We start from the raw sequence: 16,533 nt of genomic DNA, 5'->3' as shown, positions 1-16,533 counted from the left end.
CAAAAATCCGCACGCACATACAGAGTTAGTGCAGTCAATAGAATCATGCAGCGATCACATCAAACAGTGGATGACAGTCAACAAGCTCAAGATGAACGATGATAAGACTGAGATCATGCCAGTTGGCAAACAATCAAACTTAAAGCTTCTTTCAGAAACATCCAGTCTTACCCTTTCTGATACCACAGTCACATTCAGCACCAAAGTAAAAAACCTGGGTGTCCACCTTGACAGTAGCCTGTCAATGGACGCCCACATCAACTCACTCTGCAGAACCGCCTTTCTTGAAATGCGGAGGATTAGCCAAATCAGACACCTTCTTTCCCTCGACACAACCAAGACACTGGTTTCGGCTTTTATTTTGTCGAGACTGGATTACTGCAACTCGCTCCTAGCCGGCCTCCCAGACGCCAAGCTAGACCGCCTACAGCGCATCATGAACAATGCAGCACGTCTTGTGCTGCGCAAGCGCGACCATGTCACCCCTCTCCTCATGACCCTTCACTGGCTACCAATCAAAGCACGCATAACATATAAAATAGCTACCCTGTGTTACCGTAGCCTTCAAGACTCTGCCCCTTCTTACCTGTCTTCGCTCTTAAAGCCACACGTCCCCACACGCAACCTCAGATCCGCTGACGCAGGGCACCTTGTTGTCCCACGCATCAAACTGAACGCTTTCGGCAAGCGCGCCTTTATCTACACAGCTCCCTCTATTTGGAACTCTCTGCCCATGTCTGTCCGCCTTTCTACCTCTCTCCTTTCCTTCAAGTCCTCTCTAAAAACACACCTCTTCCGGCAATACTTCAACCCCTAGCCTGTTCAGTATCTGCCACATTGAGGAGAGGGGTCACTTGCCATCGTAGCGCGCTGTGGGCCTGCTGGGGGCGGGTTGCTGTTTCATGTGCCTGTTTCTTTGTTTATTTCCGTGTTTGAAATCGGCGTGCGGGTCTGTTTTTCCCTTGTACGTGCGCGCGATAGCTGTCGCGGTGTATGAGTGCGACTACATGTGCCTTGGCGTGTGTGTGCGAGTGTGCGAGGGCTGTATTTTGTATATTGATTATTTGATACATGTATAAATGTGTCTCCAAGAATATGTTTTGTTTTAATCTTGTGTCGATACTATTTAGTTCTGCCTTGTTATTGGCTATTGAGTATAACTGTTTTATCATCATTGCTTTGTTGTTGTTCTTTGGCCATTTACGTTGAATGACTTGTTACACATCGACATTGATAGTTTTATTCTTCTTCTTCTTCGTCGTTCGCTAGATAGTTTTATTATAAGAACCTTTTCTAATTCCTATTAACTCGATGTTCTTTAACTATATTTATACAGAAATGCATATTGTAAAGCAGTTGTAGCGTTATGCTATTAGCATAATGTAGCTGTCATACTCACACAACTAGCCCAACAGTCGGATAGTTTGGAAAGGTGTTTATTCAGGCATGATGTCAAGATGGCGACCAAGATGGCGACCCTGACTCGAGTCCCCTCGGATGCTCATTAGCATATCAAGGGACGTAATACACATAGACTACGCGACATCTCCCTTCCTTTGAGATTGACAAATAAAGCCTTTCGAAGTGGCTTGCAATTAAATTTTAGTGTCCACAGATAACCGAGGAAGGAGATAAGCAACTTTGCTTTTTGTAACTAAAGTTCATGAATCCAGCTTTGATTCTGCTTGCTTGCATAATGCACAATTAACGAATAACATAAGTTCACTTCCCTGCTTGGGCGATGTCTTGTACAGTTCACTCCTTGAAGCGGGCTGGCATGGTGATGGCTCTGCCGCTGCGGGTAGTCACCGGTGTCGGGCTGCTGTTGATGATGCCCTGTGGAGATGGACTGTAGGTGGACCCTCCGGCGTCCTGGCCGGTGTTCCTTGGGGGTGAACCTCTGGCGGACCCTCCGTCACCTGGGCTGGCACCACTGCTGCTGGAGACGTCGCTGGACACTGGCCCTGGACAAGGGCCGGGCTCATTGTGAACATAAGAGCCTGTCTGGACTGGACTGGGTGCTTTGTGACTTAATTGCACCACTCTTCTGGTCATTGGATACGGGGATGTGGGCTTCGTGTTGGGAAAGGTCAGTTTGGACAGGAATGGAGTAGGGAGTGGACTTCTCAGGCTGCAGACCATGTGAGCGCCTGAGGTGACGCCTGTTGCGTCGAAACGTGCCTCGTGGCGATTTCACCACGTAGGATCTTGGTGCGACTTGCTGCTGCACCACTGTTGGGCTTCTCCAACTCTTCTCTCCGTCCAGCTTCTGCATCACGATGTCACCAGGAAGAAGCGTATCTAGGGGCCGTACTCCATTACGCCTATCAAATGTCTGTTTGTTCTTCTTCTTAGCCTTTGCATCATTGGCTGCCACTGTTGATTTCTCGCAGACTCTGGGCTCGAGGTTTTCAGACAGTGTTGGGAGCGTTGTTCTCAGACGTCTTCCTGATGCAAGCTGTGCTGGGCTGTAGCCTGTGGCTTCAATAGGTGTGTCTCTGTAGATGAGAAGAGCGAGTGCAGGATCATCTTGCGACAGTATCTTCTTTGCTGTCTGTACTGCTCGTTCCGCCTCACCGTTCGCCTGTGGAAAGTGAGGACTTGTAGTGACGTGTTTGAATCCCCACTCCTTTGCAAAGATCTGGAACTCTCCGGATGTGAACTGCGTTCCATTATCAGAAACAAGTATCTCGGGGATGCCCTGTCGTGCAAACATGTCTTTCATGTTCTTGATGACTTCTGCTGAAGTGATCGTCTTGAGGTGAGCCAGTTCAATGTACCGGGAGTAGTAATCCACAAAAACAAGGTATGACTGTCCCTTGAGTTCACACAGATCTGCTCCGCACTTCTGGAATGTTCGCTGAGGTAGCTCTGTTGGAATCAATGGCTCTTTGGTTTGCGATGGCCTCTTCTCCTGACAGTGCTTGCATTCTTCAACCAACTTCTTCATTCTGGCGCTGATTCCGGGCCACCAAACTGCTTCCTTCATCCTCTCTCTACATTTAGTGATCCCTTGATGACCCTCGTGGATTCTGCGTAGAATGTCGTCCTGTAGCGAAGCTGGGACCACGATGCGCTTTCCTCTAGTAAGAAGACCCTGATTCTCGCTGAGTTCACTGCGCACTGCGTAGTAGTCACGCAATCCATCCTCAACTTCGGTGATGTACTGCGGCCATCTTTCACGCGTATAGCGAGTTGCTTCTTGGATCAGTCTGTCTTTCTTCGTCTCCACTGCGATTTCTTGCATGCGTTTGTCTGATGCTGCACAAGACCAGGAAATGTCCACACCGTGTAGGTAGGCTTCCACATCTTCAATGAGTGTTGTGACCTCGTCTTGCTGTTCAGTGGTGAACTGAGGACTGCGGGAGAGAGCATCTGCGACGACAAGCTTCTTCCCCGGCACATACTCAGCTTTGACGCTGAACCTCATGAGACGCATCAGCATCCTTTGACATCGTATGGGCGTATCTTGAAGGTCTTTGTGGTTGATGATGGGCACGAGAGGCTTGTGATCTGTCTGAAGCGTCACGTTTTCCAGACCTATCAGGTATCTGCTGAATTTCTCACATGACCAGACTGCTGCCAGTGTCTCTTTCTCGATCTGGGCATATCTGCGTTCTGTGGTGGTCAATGTTCTTGAACAGTATGCGACAGGTTTCATGCCTTCGGGGTGTTCTTGCAGCAACACTCCTCCGATCCCATAACTGCTCGCATCTGCGCTGACGACTGTCGGCTTCCTCAGATCGTAGTGTGCTAGCGTTGGCGCTGAGGTAAGCATCTTCTTCACAGTCACCATGGCCTGGATCTGTGCTGGGCCCCACGTCCATGCTTGGTTCTTCTCCAGAAGTTGTGTCACTGGCTGGAGTACACTGGACAGGTTTGTCATCAAGCTCACCGAAGGGCATCTCCACAGCTTCAACCCTCATGACTAGGCCCATTCTTGCCGCTGCTTCTCTGCTGAGAAGGTTGTCTGTCTTTGACTGTACGACGAAGAGTCGAAGCGAGTGAAGCTGGTCGTGGACTTTGCTAATGGCCACAAATTGTCCCTCACACTTTAGGATACCTCCTGGACTACGCAGGATTGCGCTGGTTTTGCTAAGTTGTGGGCAAGGCTTCAGCTTTCGATACTGCGCTGTTGAGATAACGGACACGTCCGCTCCAGTATCAATCTTGAATGGGACGTCGCATCCTCCAAACTTGAGTGTCGTCATCCACGGCCGTTCCTTTTTGCCTTCTGAGCACAATGTTCCTACAAAATGTTCCTCTCGGCTTGCTTGAGCCTCTTCTGAATGCCCCCTCTGTGATGCCACCTCCATTTGTGGTTCATCTATGGCGTTGACTGCCTTGCTTCTGCAGACTGCTGCGAAATGGTTGTTGCGTCCGCACTTGTTGCACTTCTTGCCTTGTGCTGGGCACGCTTGTCTGTTGTGCTGACGACCGCAACGTGAACAGCTGGCCTCTTGCAGCTTCCCCCCGCCTTGGATTGAGCCGCCTCTGCCTGGAGTATAACTACTGCCGCCTCTACGAGCGCTGCCAGCGCTACCTCCACGCCTGTTCCGTTGATCACTACCTCCGCTTTGTCTGCGCTGTAGTGCGTCTACACTTGACTGCCGCTGGTCTGAGAGCTGTGACTTTACCAGTTCATACTGCCTAGCGTCCTGCACAGCACCTTCTAAGGTCAAGTCCGGTTTTAACTGCAGTTTTTCTGAAAGTTCAGTGTCTAGGACTCCTAACACCAATCTGTCCCTAATGGACTCTTCCTTGTTTGGGAACTCCGCTGTTGCAGCTAACTCATGCAGTGCACGAACATATGTTTCAATGTTTTCTTCAGGCTTCTGATTTCTAACGTGGAATCTAGCTCGTTCATGGATAATGTTTCTTTTTGGAACAAAATACCCATCAAATTTGCCAAGGACAACATCAAACTTCTTTGAGTCTGCATCACTCAGTCCGAATGAAAGAAATATTCTCTCAGCTTCATTTCCCATCGCATAGATCAAAGCACTGACCTGTACCTTTTCCTCATCTTTATCCAGTTTGGACGCTGACCTGTATCTCTCAAAACGCTGTTTCCATTCAGGCCATTTTGTAGGTTGCGTGAAATCGAATGCGTCGGGCGCTTTGAAAGGACCCATGACTCTAGTCTAGTTCTGCTTGCTAGGTCTCGCCACTTTCTGTTTTCTGAAACTAAATTCAGTTCGATTTGCTAGAGACGTCGGTACTGACCACGCTGCCACCATGTAGCGTTATGCTATTAGCATAATGTAGCTGTCATACTCACACAACTAGCCCAACAGTCGGATAGTTTGGAAAGGTGTTTATTCAGACATGATGTCAAAATGGCGACCAAGATGGCGACCAAGATCTCGAGTCCCCCGGATGCTCATTAACATATCAAGGGACGTAATACACATGGACTACGCGACAGCAGTATGCATTGTTAGAGGATCTTCTAGTACCAGTGTTCAAATGTTGAAGCTGCTTTTCCCAGTTTTACCTAAGAGACCGACTGTATATTGTGTTATTGTATTTGTCAGACTTGATTGTACTAAGTCCCTACACATGTTGTAATGCGCTTAGAGCCAAATATTTTTGTTTTTTTGTAAGGAATAGGCGCAATATAAATACACTTTATTACTATTATTATTATTATTATTATTATTATTACAAAACCTTGATCTTGTTGTTAGTTTCAGTGACAAGCCAAGGTAGCTTGGTTTTCTTTGTGTTGGGGCATGATAACAGGATGCTTTACATAACTTTGATCTCACCTTTTTTTCTCATTTCAGATGCGTGACACAGGATCAAAGGTCGTTTGCAATGGGCATTCAGTGGATCATTGCCAGGTGTTTAGGTAAGTTGCAACATTTTCCTAATTCTTTTTTGAAAGCCTGGTTTCCTTCATGAATGTTGGGGAATATTTGGAAGAATGTTTTGGCTGTCATATTTATTGTATGCAGATAAAAAGAAACTAAAAACAGATTGATCATTTCCAATTTAAAAGCCAGTGGAAAACAGGTATTGCATTGATTGTGATTGATAACAGACGATGTTTGTGAATAATGTTCACTGTTGAAGACCAGTGTACATACTCCTTGCAGGTGAGTCAAGTTGTAAACATACTGCTAGCTTCACAGTATAAAATTAGGTTGGGTGTGCATGTGTGTGAAAGAAAAAAAGCTTGCAATTTGACAGTATGTGCGCAATATAATGCCTTTCTTGTTGTTTTACACATTTTTGTTTTCCACGTGCTGTACAGGGTCCATGATGTGACACTTTTAAGTCCATTTAGTTGATTTGTGTTGTGTTAAGACAATAAAGTATGTGTTCTTGTTAGTTGATTTGTGTTTTGCGTGTGTTGTGCAGGGTCCATCCCAGGGCCGATTCTGTTCGGCAAGATGCTGGACCTGACGTGCCTGGTGTGGCAGACCAGTTGCCAAGGCGACGGAACCTGCTTCTACTACGACAACCAGCGGATGAGCTACAACCTGCTGGCCCTGGGGACGGCCTTCAACACCATATCCACCATCGCCTTCATCCTGGCGCTGGTCTTCTATCGGTCAAACCCGACCCCCGCCGAGGTCACCATGACCCCTCCCACGCTGGACGATGGGGACATCTCCCTCCACACCAGCATGACCACCATCACCCAGCCTTCCACCCCCAGCTCCGAGTTTTCCCCCGGGGGAGGTATAGCACCGCTGGGAGAGGGTCAGTGTGATCCGCAGAATTTGGAGGTCGAACCGCCTGTGGATAGTGACCTAGGTCGTGTAGATTTGACGAACCATGTTGAGTTGAACAAATCTAACAATGGATTGGAGCCCCAGAGAATTGCAGTGCATCTGTGATGAAGGTAGCGCGTTAGCCTTGACCTTGACCCCTTTGTGTTGAACAAATCTTACAACGACCTTGACTCACACAGTTGTGGCTGCTCTAGCTGTTGTGAAGGCAGTGTGCTAGCATTGACCTATGTTATGACATTTTTGATTGTTGATAGTGGTTAAACAAGAAAAATCAAAAACTGTTACTTGTGCATATATTCAGTTGACAGCAGGGCTGAGGTGCCCGAGTTTCCTACCGTCGGGAGCCAGCTGTGGTGTTTGATCGGTCGGGAGCCAGCTGTGGTGTTTGATCGGTCGGGAGCCAGCTGTGGTGTTTGATCGGTCGGCAGCCAGCTGTGGTGTTTGATCGGTCGGGAGCCAGCTGTGGTGTTTGATCGGTCGGGAGCCAGCTGTGGTGTTTGATCGGTCGGGAGCCAGCTGTGGTGTTTGATCGGTCGGGAGCCAGCTGTGGTGTTTGATCGGTCATGAGCCAGCTGTGGTGTTTGATCAGTCGGGAGCCAGCTGTGGTGTTTGATTGGTCGGGAGCCAGCTGTGGTGTTTGATCGGTCGGGAGCCAGCTGTGGTGTTTGATCGAACAAAATGAAGTACATGACCAGTGCTTTTGTTGACTTTATTTAAAAACAGATGTAAAATTTTTTTCTCTCCAAAAGTGGCCTGTGATATTTCTGTGGAAAATGAGTACATGAGTTCATGTCATCCCTTAGTTGCACTAAAACTCTGCAACAGTCCATCAAAGTCATATGATATTGTGACACATGGCAAGTTTGTGTTGTATACACTTACTTGATGTGTGATATTGTGACACACACACGAACATATCCTTAGCGGATTATGACTTTATTCAGCTATTCTGCAGAAAAGACAAATGCTGGAGAAAAACCATTCTTTTCTGCAGCATTTCTGCATAATGTCATCTTTTGCCGAAGCAGCGTTTTTTTCTGCAGCAAAACATTTTACTGCAGTAAAATTGAAATCAAGAATGCTGCAGTAAAACGGTGCTGTTGTTTTACTGCAGAAAACCTGTTTACATTTTTTCTGCAGCATTTTGTACTGGCTCTTGGCGGATTATGACATTATTTAGTTATTCTGGAGAAAAACCGAAATGCTGGAGAAAAACTGTCTTTTCTGCAGCATTTCTGCATAATGTCATCTGTCGCCGAAGCAACGTTTTTTACTGCTGTAAAACAGTTTTTCTGAAGCATAATGTTTACTTGGTTTTCTGCAGCATTATTGCGATTAACTTTTTCTTCAGAATAGTCTGTGATAGTTTTTCTGGAGAAAAACGAACGACCTTGTAAAGTAGCGTTTGTATTCGTCGCTGCCCCCTGGGATAGTATAATAGTTTGTTCCGCAGTGTACCAATCAGAAGGTGTGTAGCATAAGGGCATTATATTCAACTTCACAATGGCGGCCGAACGTGAACAATTTCTGAAGCAAATCGAACGCAAAGTGGACTACTGCGTTCGTCTGGGAAAATGTGACAATGTTTAATTTGAAACTTTGCTCTGTTTTTCTGCAGAATAACTGAATAATGCCAAAATGCTGAAGAAAAAGTGTAAACAGTTTTTCTCCAGTAAAACAACATCACCGTTTTACTGCAGCATTCTTGATTTCAATTTTACTGCAGTAAAACCGTTTTACTGCAGAAAAAAACATTGCTCTCGAGAAAGATGACATTATGCAGAAATGCTGCAGAAACAAACAGTTTTTCTCCAGCATTTCTGTTTTTCTGCAGAATAACTGAATAAAGTCATAATCCGCTAAGGATACAAACAAGCCTGTGGTTATATCAGGTGTGACACATAAATGGTTGATGACACCTGTGACATGACTGTGACACATGACGTTTGTTTGTGACACATCTTACATTAGTTTGCCAGCACAAATAAGTTTATAACAGCAGTATCCCGATTTCAACCATAGGAAAACACAAGGAAATTAAACCTGCTGTGTTCATGCCCCAGTTTGTGGCACAAATAACATGATCAAAACAGGCATATGACTTCATGACACAGATGTCATAAAGCTAATAAGAAGTCCGGATGCATTTCATTTTTTGTTTTTTTTGTTTTTTTGGTTTTTGTTTGCTTTACGCCCAGCCGACCACGAAGGGCCATATCAGGGCGGTGCTGCTTTGACATATAATGTGCACCACACACAAGACAGAAGTCGCAGCACAGGCTTCATGTCTCACCCAGTCACATTATTCTGACACCGGACCAACCAGTCCAAGCACTAACCCCATAATACCAGACGCCAGGCGGAGCAGCCACTAGATTGCCAATTTTAAAGTTTTAGGTATGACCCGGCCGGGGTTCGAACCCACGACCTCCCGATCACGGGGCGGACGCCTTACCACTAGGCCAACCGTGCCGGTATGCATTTCATGATGCAAGCTACATTGTATGTTAGTGAAACAAACTGACGAGCGCAGTGGTGGTAAGACGTCGGCCTCCAAATCGGGAGGTCGTGAGTTCGAATCCCGGTCACTGCTGCCTGGTGGGTTAAGAGTGGAGATTTTTCCGATCTCCCAGATCAACTTATGTGCAGACCTGCTAGTGACTTAACCCCCTTCGTGTGTACACGCAAGCACAAGACCAAGTGTGCACGGAAAAGATCCTGTAATTCATGTCGGAGTTCGGTGGGTTATGGAAACACGAAAATACCCAGCATGCCTACTCAACGAAAGCGGAGTGAGCTGCATGACTATGCTCTCAGAGTATAGTGTGGGGAGCCCAAATGGGCAAACGAGCTCACACGTAACCAGAAAAATTCTGGAACGCTGAAGAAGAAGAAGAAGTGAAACAAACAAGATTTAGTCCTTTGACGCATGACGTCTACTTGCGATAAGTATGCAGTTCTATGAAACATGTGAATTCAGTGCTATTACACAAGTATGATCTGTATCTTTGGTACATGAGATCTGTGAATTTAGGAGCAGTACTATGGAACACATTCAAGTACTGGTATACTTGTACATGACACAAATAACATGGATTGTGACACATGAAATTTGCTTGAAATGTTTTGGGCAGGACTCTGAAACACATAATACCTGTGTTATAGCACAAGTAAAATCGCTATCTTCAGCAGACTGCGTTTGCAGTGATGAAATCATGGTAGTATTGTTCATGACACAAGTAAGATTAATTATGGCACATGAAATCTGTATATGATTTATAGTTAGTGCTATAAACACATGTATACACGGCATGTACATACTATTAAAATTCAACATATACTGTCATATATTTACTTCCTGACAATGACATACTTCTTCTTCTTCTTCTTTGTTCATGGGCTTAGACTCCCATGTACAGTCGTGTTTTTGCACGAGTGGAATTTTACGTGCATGACCGTTTTTACCCCGCCATTTAGGCAGCCATACGCCGTTTTCGGAGGAACAATGACATACAAGAAGGCAGGTCATAGAACAATAAAAAGTGGTCAGCTCTCGCTGTGAATAGGTTGTCATACGACTGTGGCAAAACTGCTGGTATTTTTCTCAGGGGCACAGGAGAAGAAATATTTCTTTGCAGCTGGATCAATTTGCTTGATAAAGATGTTCTTGAATGGGCATTGTGTATATATGTAAGATTGAAGGATATCGGTAGATGAGTTGATTTAGATGTCTAAATTTCTTACACACAAAATGAATTGTTTATATAATTGTGATATTATATGTGTGTGTTTTATGTCTTATCTCTTATGTGTGTGTGTGTGTGTGTGTGTGTGTGTGTGTGTGTGTGTGTGTGTGTGTGTGTGTGTGTGTGTGTGTGTGTGTGTGTGTGTGAGGGGAGGGGGCTACATAGATAGGAGAGAGCTACATTTTTAATTTTGCAACAAATTTTGTGCTGAAGTTATTTTAAACATATCAAAGAAGTGTATCAACAAATCGTTATTGTACGTATCATAAGATGAAATGTATGTTTTATATAAATATTTGATCTGCATGCAAGAATTGCGTGTGACATTTATCTTACCATAAACACATTACAAATGTCAACTAAAATTGTTCACAGGAGAAAGGGCGGGGTATGACTCTAGGCTGTAAGAAGCATTGACATGCTGCATCATAAATCTGTCATTGTCTTTACAGTGGCACCTGTCATGTGAGCCCACTTAGATGAGATAACACCTCGAAATAAAGGACAACTTGTGTTGTCTCTTAACTGAAGTACACCTGTTAGGAAAGGACACCTGCGATTTAGGGACACTATGGCTGGTCCTAAGGGTGTCCTCTCATTGCAGGTACCATGCACTGAATGTACACTGTGTTCTAATGTTCTTCCATCATGAAGATTAAACGGAAAGCAGGGCTTCCGCCAATTAGCAGATTTTTTTTTGAAATGTGAGAATGTGCTCAGATTTATGTCACATTGCATCATTTTGAATTCCAGTTTTTTACTGACCCCAATTTCAGGTATTTTTGCATTACTTCAGTGGGAAGATTGAACAAGTCACGTAAGGCGAAATTACTACATTTAGTCACTAGATGAATACCCGCTTCGCCGGGTACGGCTTCGCCGGGAAGAAGTCAAGCCGAATACCCGGCTGCACCGGCGACCCGGCTTTGCCGGGTGTACGCCGGCTTTGCCGGCGCACCGCACGAAGGAAGAGAGATAAACGCGCAAAACACTGGAAAAGAGTACTACCCGGCTTCCCGGCTTCGTCGGGACAGTGACCTTCTAAAAATAGTATAACGGGAATATGGATTGAGCGTTGTCGACAGTGACCTTCTAAAAATAGAAACGGGAATATGGATTGACGCCACACGAAGGAAGGGAGATAAACGCTGAAAACACTGAAGAAGATAAGGAAGAGTTACTGGGAATGGATCCAGAGAAAAACCAAAATCGGTTCAGCGCTGCGCGCTGAGAGCACTTGTTGAAATATCTCATTGAGCAGGTTGTGTCCGGGGTGTAGCTGAATATGGCCACCAAATTTGAAAGAGATCCATCGAGAACTTTGGCCGTGCATCGCGGACACACACACACACACACAGACAGACACAAGTCGTATCCATATAGAAGCTGTGGAACTCACAGAATGAAACTGAACGCACTGCATTTTTTCACAATGACCGTAGTCCGCCGCTTGTGCAAAACGAAGTGAAACTAACGAGCCTGTTTAGCGCGGTAGTGGTTTCGCTGTGCTGCATAGCACGCTTTTCTGTGCCTCTCTTCGTTTTAACTTTCTGAGCGTGTTTTTAATCCAAACATATCATATCTATATGTTTTTGGAATCAGGAACCGACAAGGAATAAGATGAAATTGGTTTTAAATCGATTTTGGAAATTTAATTTTGATCATAATTTTTATATTTTTAATTTTCAGAGATTGTTTTTAATCCAAATATAACATATTTATATGTTTTTGGAATCAGGAAATGATGTAGAATAAGATGAAGGTAAATTTGGATCGTATTATATAAAAAAAATGTTATGGGCGGGGATATAGCTCAGTTGGTAGCGCGCTGGATTTGTATTCAGTTGGCCGCTGTCAGCGCGAGTTCGATCCCAGGTTCGGCGGAAATTTATTTCACAGAGTCAACTTTGTGTGCAGACTCTCTTCGGTGTCCGAACCACCCCCCGTGTATACCACATTGGGTGTGCACGTTAAAGATCCCACGATTGACAAAAGGGTCTTTCCTGGCAAAATTGCTTAGGCACAGTTAATAACTGTCTACCATACCCGTGTGACTTGGAATAAGGCCGTGAAAGGTAAATATGCGCCGACATGGCTGCAATCTACTGGCCGTATAAAATTTCATCTCACACGGCATCACTGCAGAGCGCCTAGAACTGTACCCACGGAATATGCGCGATATAAGCTTCATTGATTGATTGATTGATTACAATTTTCAGATTTTTAATGACCAAAGTCATTAATTAATTTTTAAGCCACCAAGCTGAAATGCAATACCGAAGTTCGGCCTTTGTCAAAGATTGATATTTACAAAAATTTCAATCAATTTGATTGAAAAATGAGGGTGTGACAGTGCCGCGTCAACATTTACAAAAAGCCGGATATGACGTCATCAAAGACATTTATCGAAAAAATGAAAAAAACGTCTGGGGATATCATACCCAGGAACTCTCATGTAAAATTTCATAAAGATCGGTCCAGTAGTTTACTCTGAATCGCTCTACACACACACAGACACACACACACACAGACAGACAGACACACATACACCACGACCCTCGTCTCGATTCCCCCTCTATGTTAAAACATTTAGTCAAAACTTGACTAAATGTAAAAAGGGAGATGTTTGAATAGTCTTGGATGACCAAGACCCACTTTCTAGGGTGGCTATTTTCTAATTCTATGCTTTTTGTAAAGTGTCCAACGTGGTTTGCACAGTTGAACTGTCTGCATTTACATCATAATCAGATTTATAATTACTGCTGCTGTATGATCACACATACAGGTTCGTTCTTGCCATGAAGATGATCATATACCGTAAAATCCCTAGCAAACGCCCACCCCCCCTCTGCACAGATTTCGACTAAAAGTAAGGGGTGGGCGTTTGCTAGGTATACACCCCTTGGCAAGATAAAGTGTCATCACATTTACACGAGAAATAAATTGATACAACAATGTCAGAGAAATACAGTGGGACAAAAAACAACAACACACACAGACACACAGACACACACACACACACACACACACACACACACACACACACACAGACACACACACCAATAAATGAAGAAGCAACAAGAACGCCGAGGCGTGGATTAACCATTCAGTCAAGCGATTGCACGCTAAAAGATAAGATATCAATTATTTTTGTAAATAAGCCTGATCTTCCGAGCGATGGTGATGATTTTGGGTTTGTGATATAGACACATTTCAAATCAATGTTGGTTTCTTTTGGGACTGTATATATTTTGTAAATAAAATAAAAACCCACTATAACACTAGAATCAGGTACCTTTTTCTATTAGAAAAAAACAACAACCAGGGTTGGGTGTTTGCTAGGTAGTGACCCCTCTGCACAACTTTTGGTCAAAAGTGGGGGGTGGGCGTTTGCTAGATACTGGGCGTTTGCTAGGGATTTTACGGTATATAGATATGTATGCTATGTCCATAACTGAGCCAGTACTGTATGTGTGCATACCAAGCGCAGCAGAAGAAAGGGGGAAAAAAAGAGAAAAGGCAGCACAAATCAAAACACGGAAAAAAAACTGTGTGCAACTTAGTGTTCAAGACAACTGCAAAACTACTTGTGCGTGTGTGTGTGTGTGTGTGCGTGCGCACATGTGTGTGTGATAAAGAGAGAGAGAGAGAGAGAGAGAGTGGTCAATGTTTCAAGATACAAAGTTGGTATGCGTGTGATGGGAATAGAATGTAGTTGTCTGTGCACAGTATTTTATTTGTTATTTTGGTGTACTTAATTTGACAACAGTTTTATGTTAGTTGTATGTCGGAGAACAATATGACTTACCGTTACAATGAACTTTTTGTGAGGCAAAGTAACTTATTCCAGTTACCATTTTTTCTTTTCTTTTTTAGGTTTACATGCCAATTTGTGTTGTACATATAGGCACTGTATTCATTTATTTGAGATAATAAAACCTGAACAATATACTATCAAATACTATATCAATTAAACATGTAAACATTGCTTCTGTAGAATAAATCTTGTCAGCTTTTTTTTTCATTCAAAACAAGCTGATTCTGTGTTCAGTGGAACTCCCTTTTAAGACCCCCCCCCCATTTAAGACTCCCTCCTTTTTAAGACCTTGACTTTTCAGACTTTCTGTTCAAAAGCTCTGCAAATTAACCTCAATTTAAAAAAAACAAAAAACTTTTGAAGAATAGATTTTCTCAGATTTGTGGAGGTCTTGATAGGGGGATGGGTTCCACTGTATAATCATATAATTATATGGTACAGTGGTACCTGCAATGTGTGGCCCCTCCGATGAGAGGACACCTCCCTTAAAAGGACACTTTCTGAGATCTCTGTCTATTATCTCTACCAAAATATACCTGTCAAGACAGGCCACCTGCAATGTAGGGACACTTTTTCCTGGTCCCAAGGGTGTCCTTTCATCGCAGGTACTACTGTATGAATGAAATTGTGCGACGTTCATGAATACAACACATTACTTTCCAGTTTTGGATTTCATATTTTTATCCAGTTTCATTATCAGTATACATGTACCATGAATGTGTTCTAAGAGTTAACATTTCAGGCATATTTCTGATATTCAACACAAATATTATGTCCAAGAAGATCAAAATGCTGTGTATGGCAGATAAATTCAATCTTGGGACCACAGATTTTTTGTCTACAGTATAACAATTTTGTTTTAAATACTCATGATCAAGGCATTAATAGCACAGTGGAACACCCCTTTAAGCCCCAACTTATTCTCATTCGCACTTGTTAGCAATTCTTGTGGAATCTCAGATTTCGTGTTGGTTTTTACAAACTACCAGTACACTATGGATTTCAGATTTACTTGTTTCTTTGTTGCATAGGTTTTTTAAAACTTTTTTTTTTTAGGTTTCATTTTTTCATAAATTGTATTACATGTACAATTCTGTTGTACACGTAATTGTATTTCTTTAATTCATATGGCTCAGATTATATCAAGTCCAAGTGCCATGTTTAGCAGGGAATCAGAATATATTGTATATACATTATTTAGTATATATATGCACTGTTTCAGATTTGAATGATAAGAGTTTCAATAAACTTAATATGAAATGCAACCTGGCACAGACTCCTTCTTTCATGTTGGGTGGGACAAAAAGTCTGTCAATCATGCATGCAGGAAATGCACATGTAAGGACTCACTCTCTTTCTCTTTGCCTGTCTCTGTCTCTCTCTCACTCTCTCTCTTTCTCTTTGTTTGTCTCTGTCTCTCTGTCTCACTCTCTCATAGTGGAGAAAGTCGACCATCACAAAGTTCTAGGTGTCCACATCGATAACAACCTGTCTTGGTCACCTCACATTGAACAACTTAGTAAATTAGTGTCAAAGAAAGTGTACCTCTTATCTAGAATTAAACAGTTCCTTAATTGTCAAGCCAGGAAGTTATTTTTCACTGCTCATATTCAGTCTCGTATTGATTACGCATCCACTCTATGGGACTCAGCAAGTGATAATTCCCTAAAGCTACTCAGCAGATTACACAAAAGAGCGCTAAAAGTAGTATTACTCAAACAGACTACTCTCACCGACTCAGACTACATCAACATAGGGGTCCTACCTCTAAAGTCAAGAATGAATTATAACAAAGGAATAATGATGCATAAAATTATGACAGAAAATGCACCCGAAACCATTTGTTCAAAGTTCTCTTTGAAGAATTCGCACCACTTTATAAAACTAAACACTCCTCTTCCTAGGATAGACCTATTTAAATCAAGTTTTGTTTATTCAGGAAGCAGCCTCTGGAACGCTCTTCCGGACGCCCTGCGGCAATCCACCAATACGCATTCTTTTAGAACCAAATATTCTTTCCATTTAATGAACTCTATGAACAAATAAACTTGATTGGTATGTTCTCTTTGTATACAGTTGTTCATTATCGGAATTATGGTTTATTGTGACAAAATCATGAAGATTTGGCTCTGTAATACATTGTTTTGCTGAGCTAATGTATTGTTGCAAAGTATGCCTACTTTGCGTTTATCTTCATTGCTTTACACCCAATTTTGAACACTACCTT

General features: G+C 43.3%; 1 protein-coding gene across 1 annotated transcript in view; it reads left to right on the top strand.

Moving 5' to 3' along the window:
• Positions 1 to 15,571, top strand: part of LOC138979792 (solute carrier organic anion transporter family member 4A1-like) — a 90,272-nt gene extending 74,701 nt beyond the window's left edge. Inside the window, exons 12-13 of the mRNA XM_070352534.1 lie at positions 5,790 to 5,854; positions 6,367 to 15,571. Coding sequence (XP_070208635.1) covers positions 5,790 to 5,854; positions 6,367 to 6,848 — 547 coding nt within the window. The 3' untranslated portion in view covers positions 6,849 to 15,571. The remainder of the gene's footprint in view (positions 1 to 5,789; positions 5,855 to 6,366) is intronic.
• Positions 15,572 to 16,533: the final 962 nt, after the last annotated feature.

Source organism: Littorina saxatilis, linkage group LG11 (assembly GCF_037325665.1).
Source record: "Littorina saxatilis isolate snail1 linkage group LG11, US_GU_Lsax_2.0, whole genome shotgun sequence".
In the NCBI taxonomy this organism is placed as follows: Eukaryota; Metazoa; Mollusca; class Gastropoda; order Littorinimorpha; family Littorinidae; genus Littorina; species Littorina saxatilis.
This window is presented reverse-complemented; position numbering and strand designations above follow the sequence as displayed.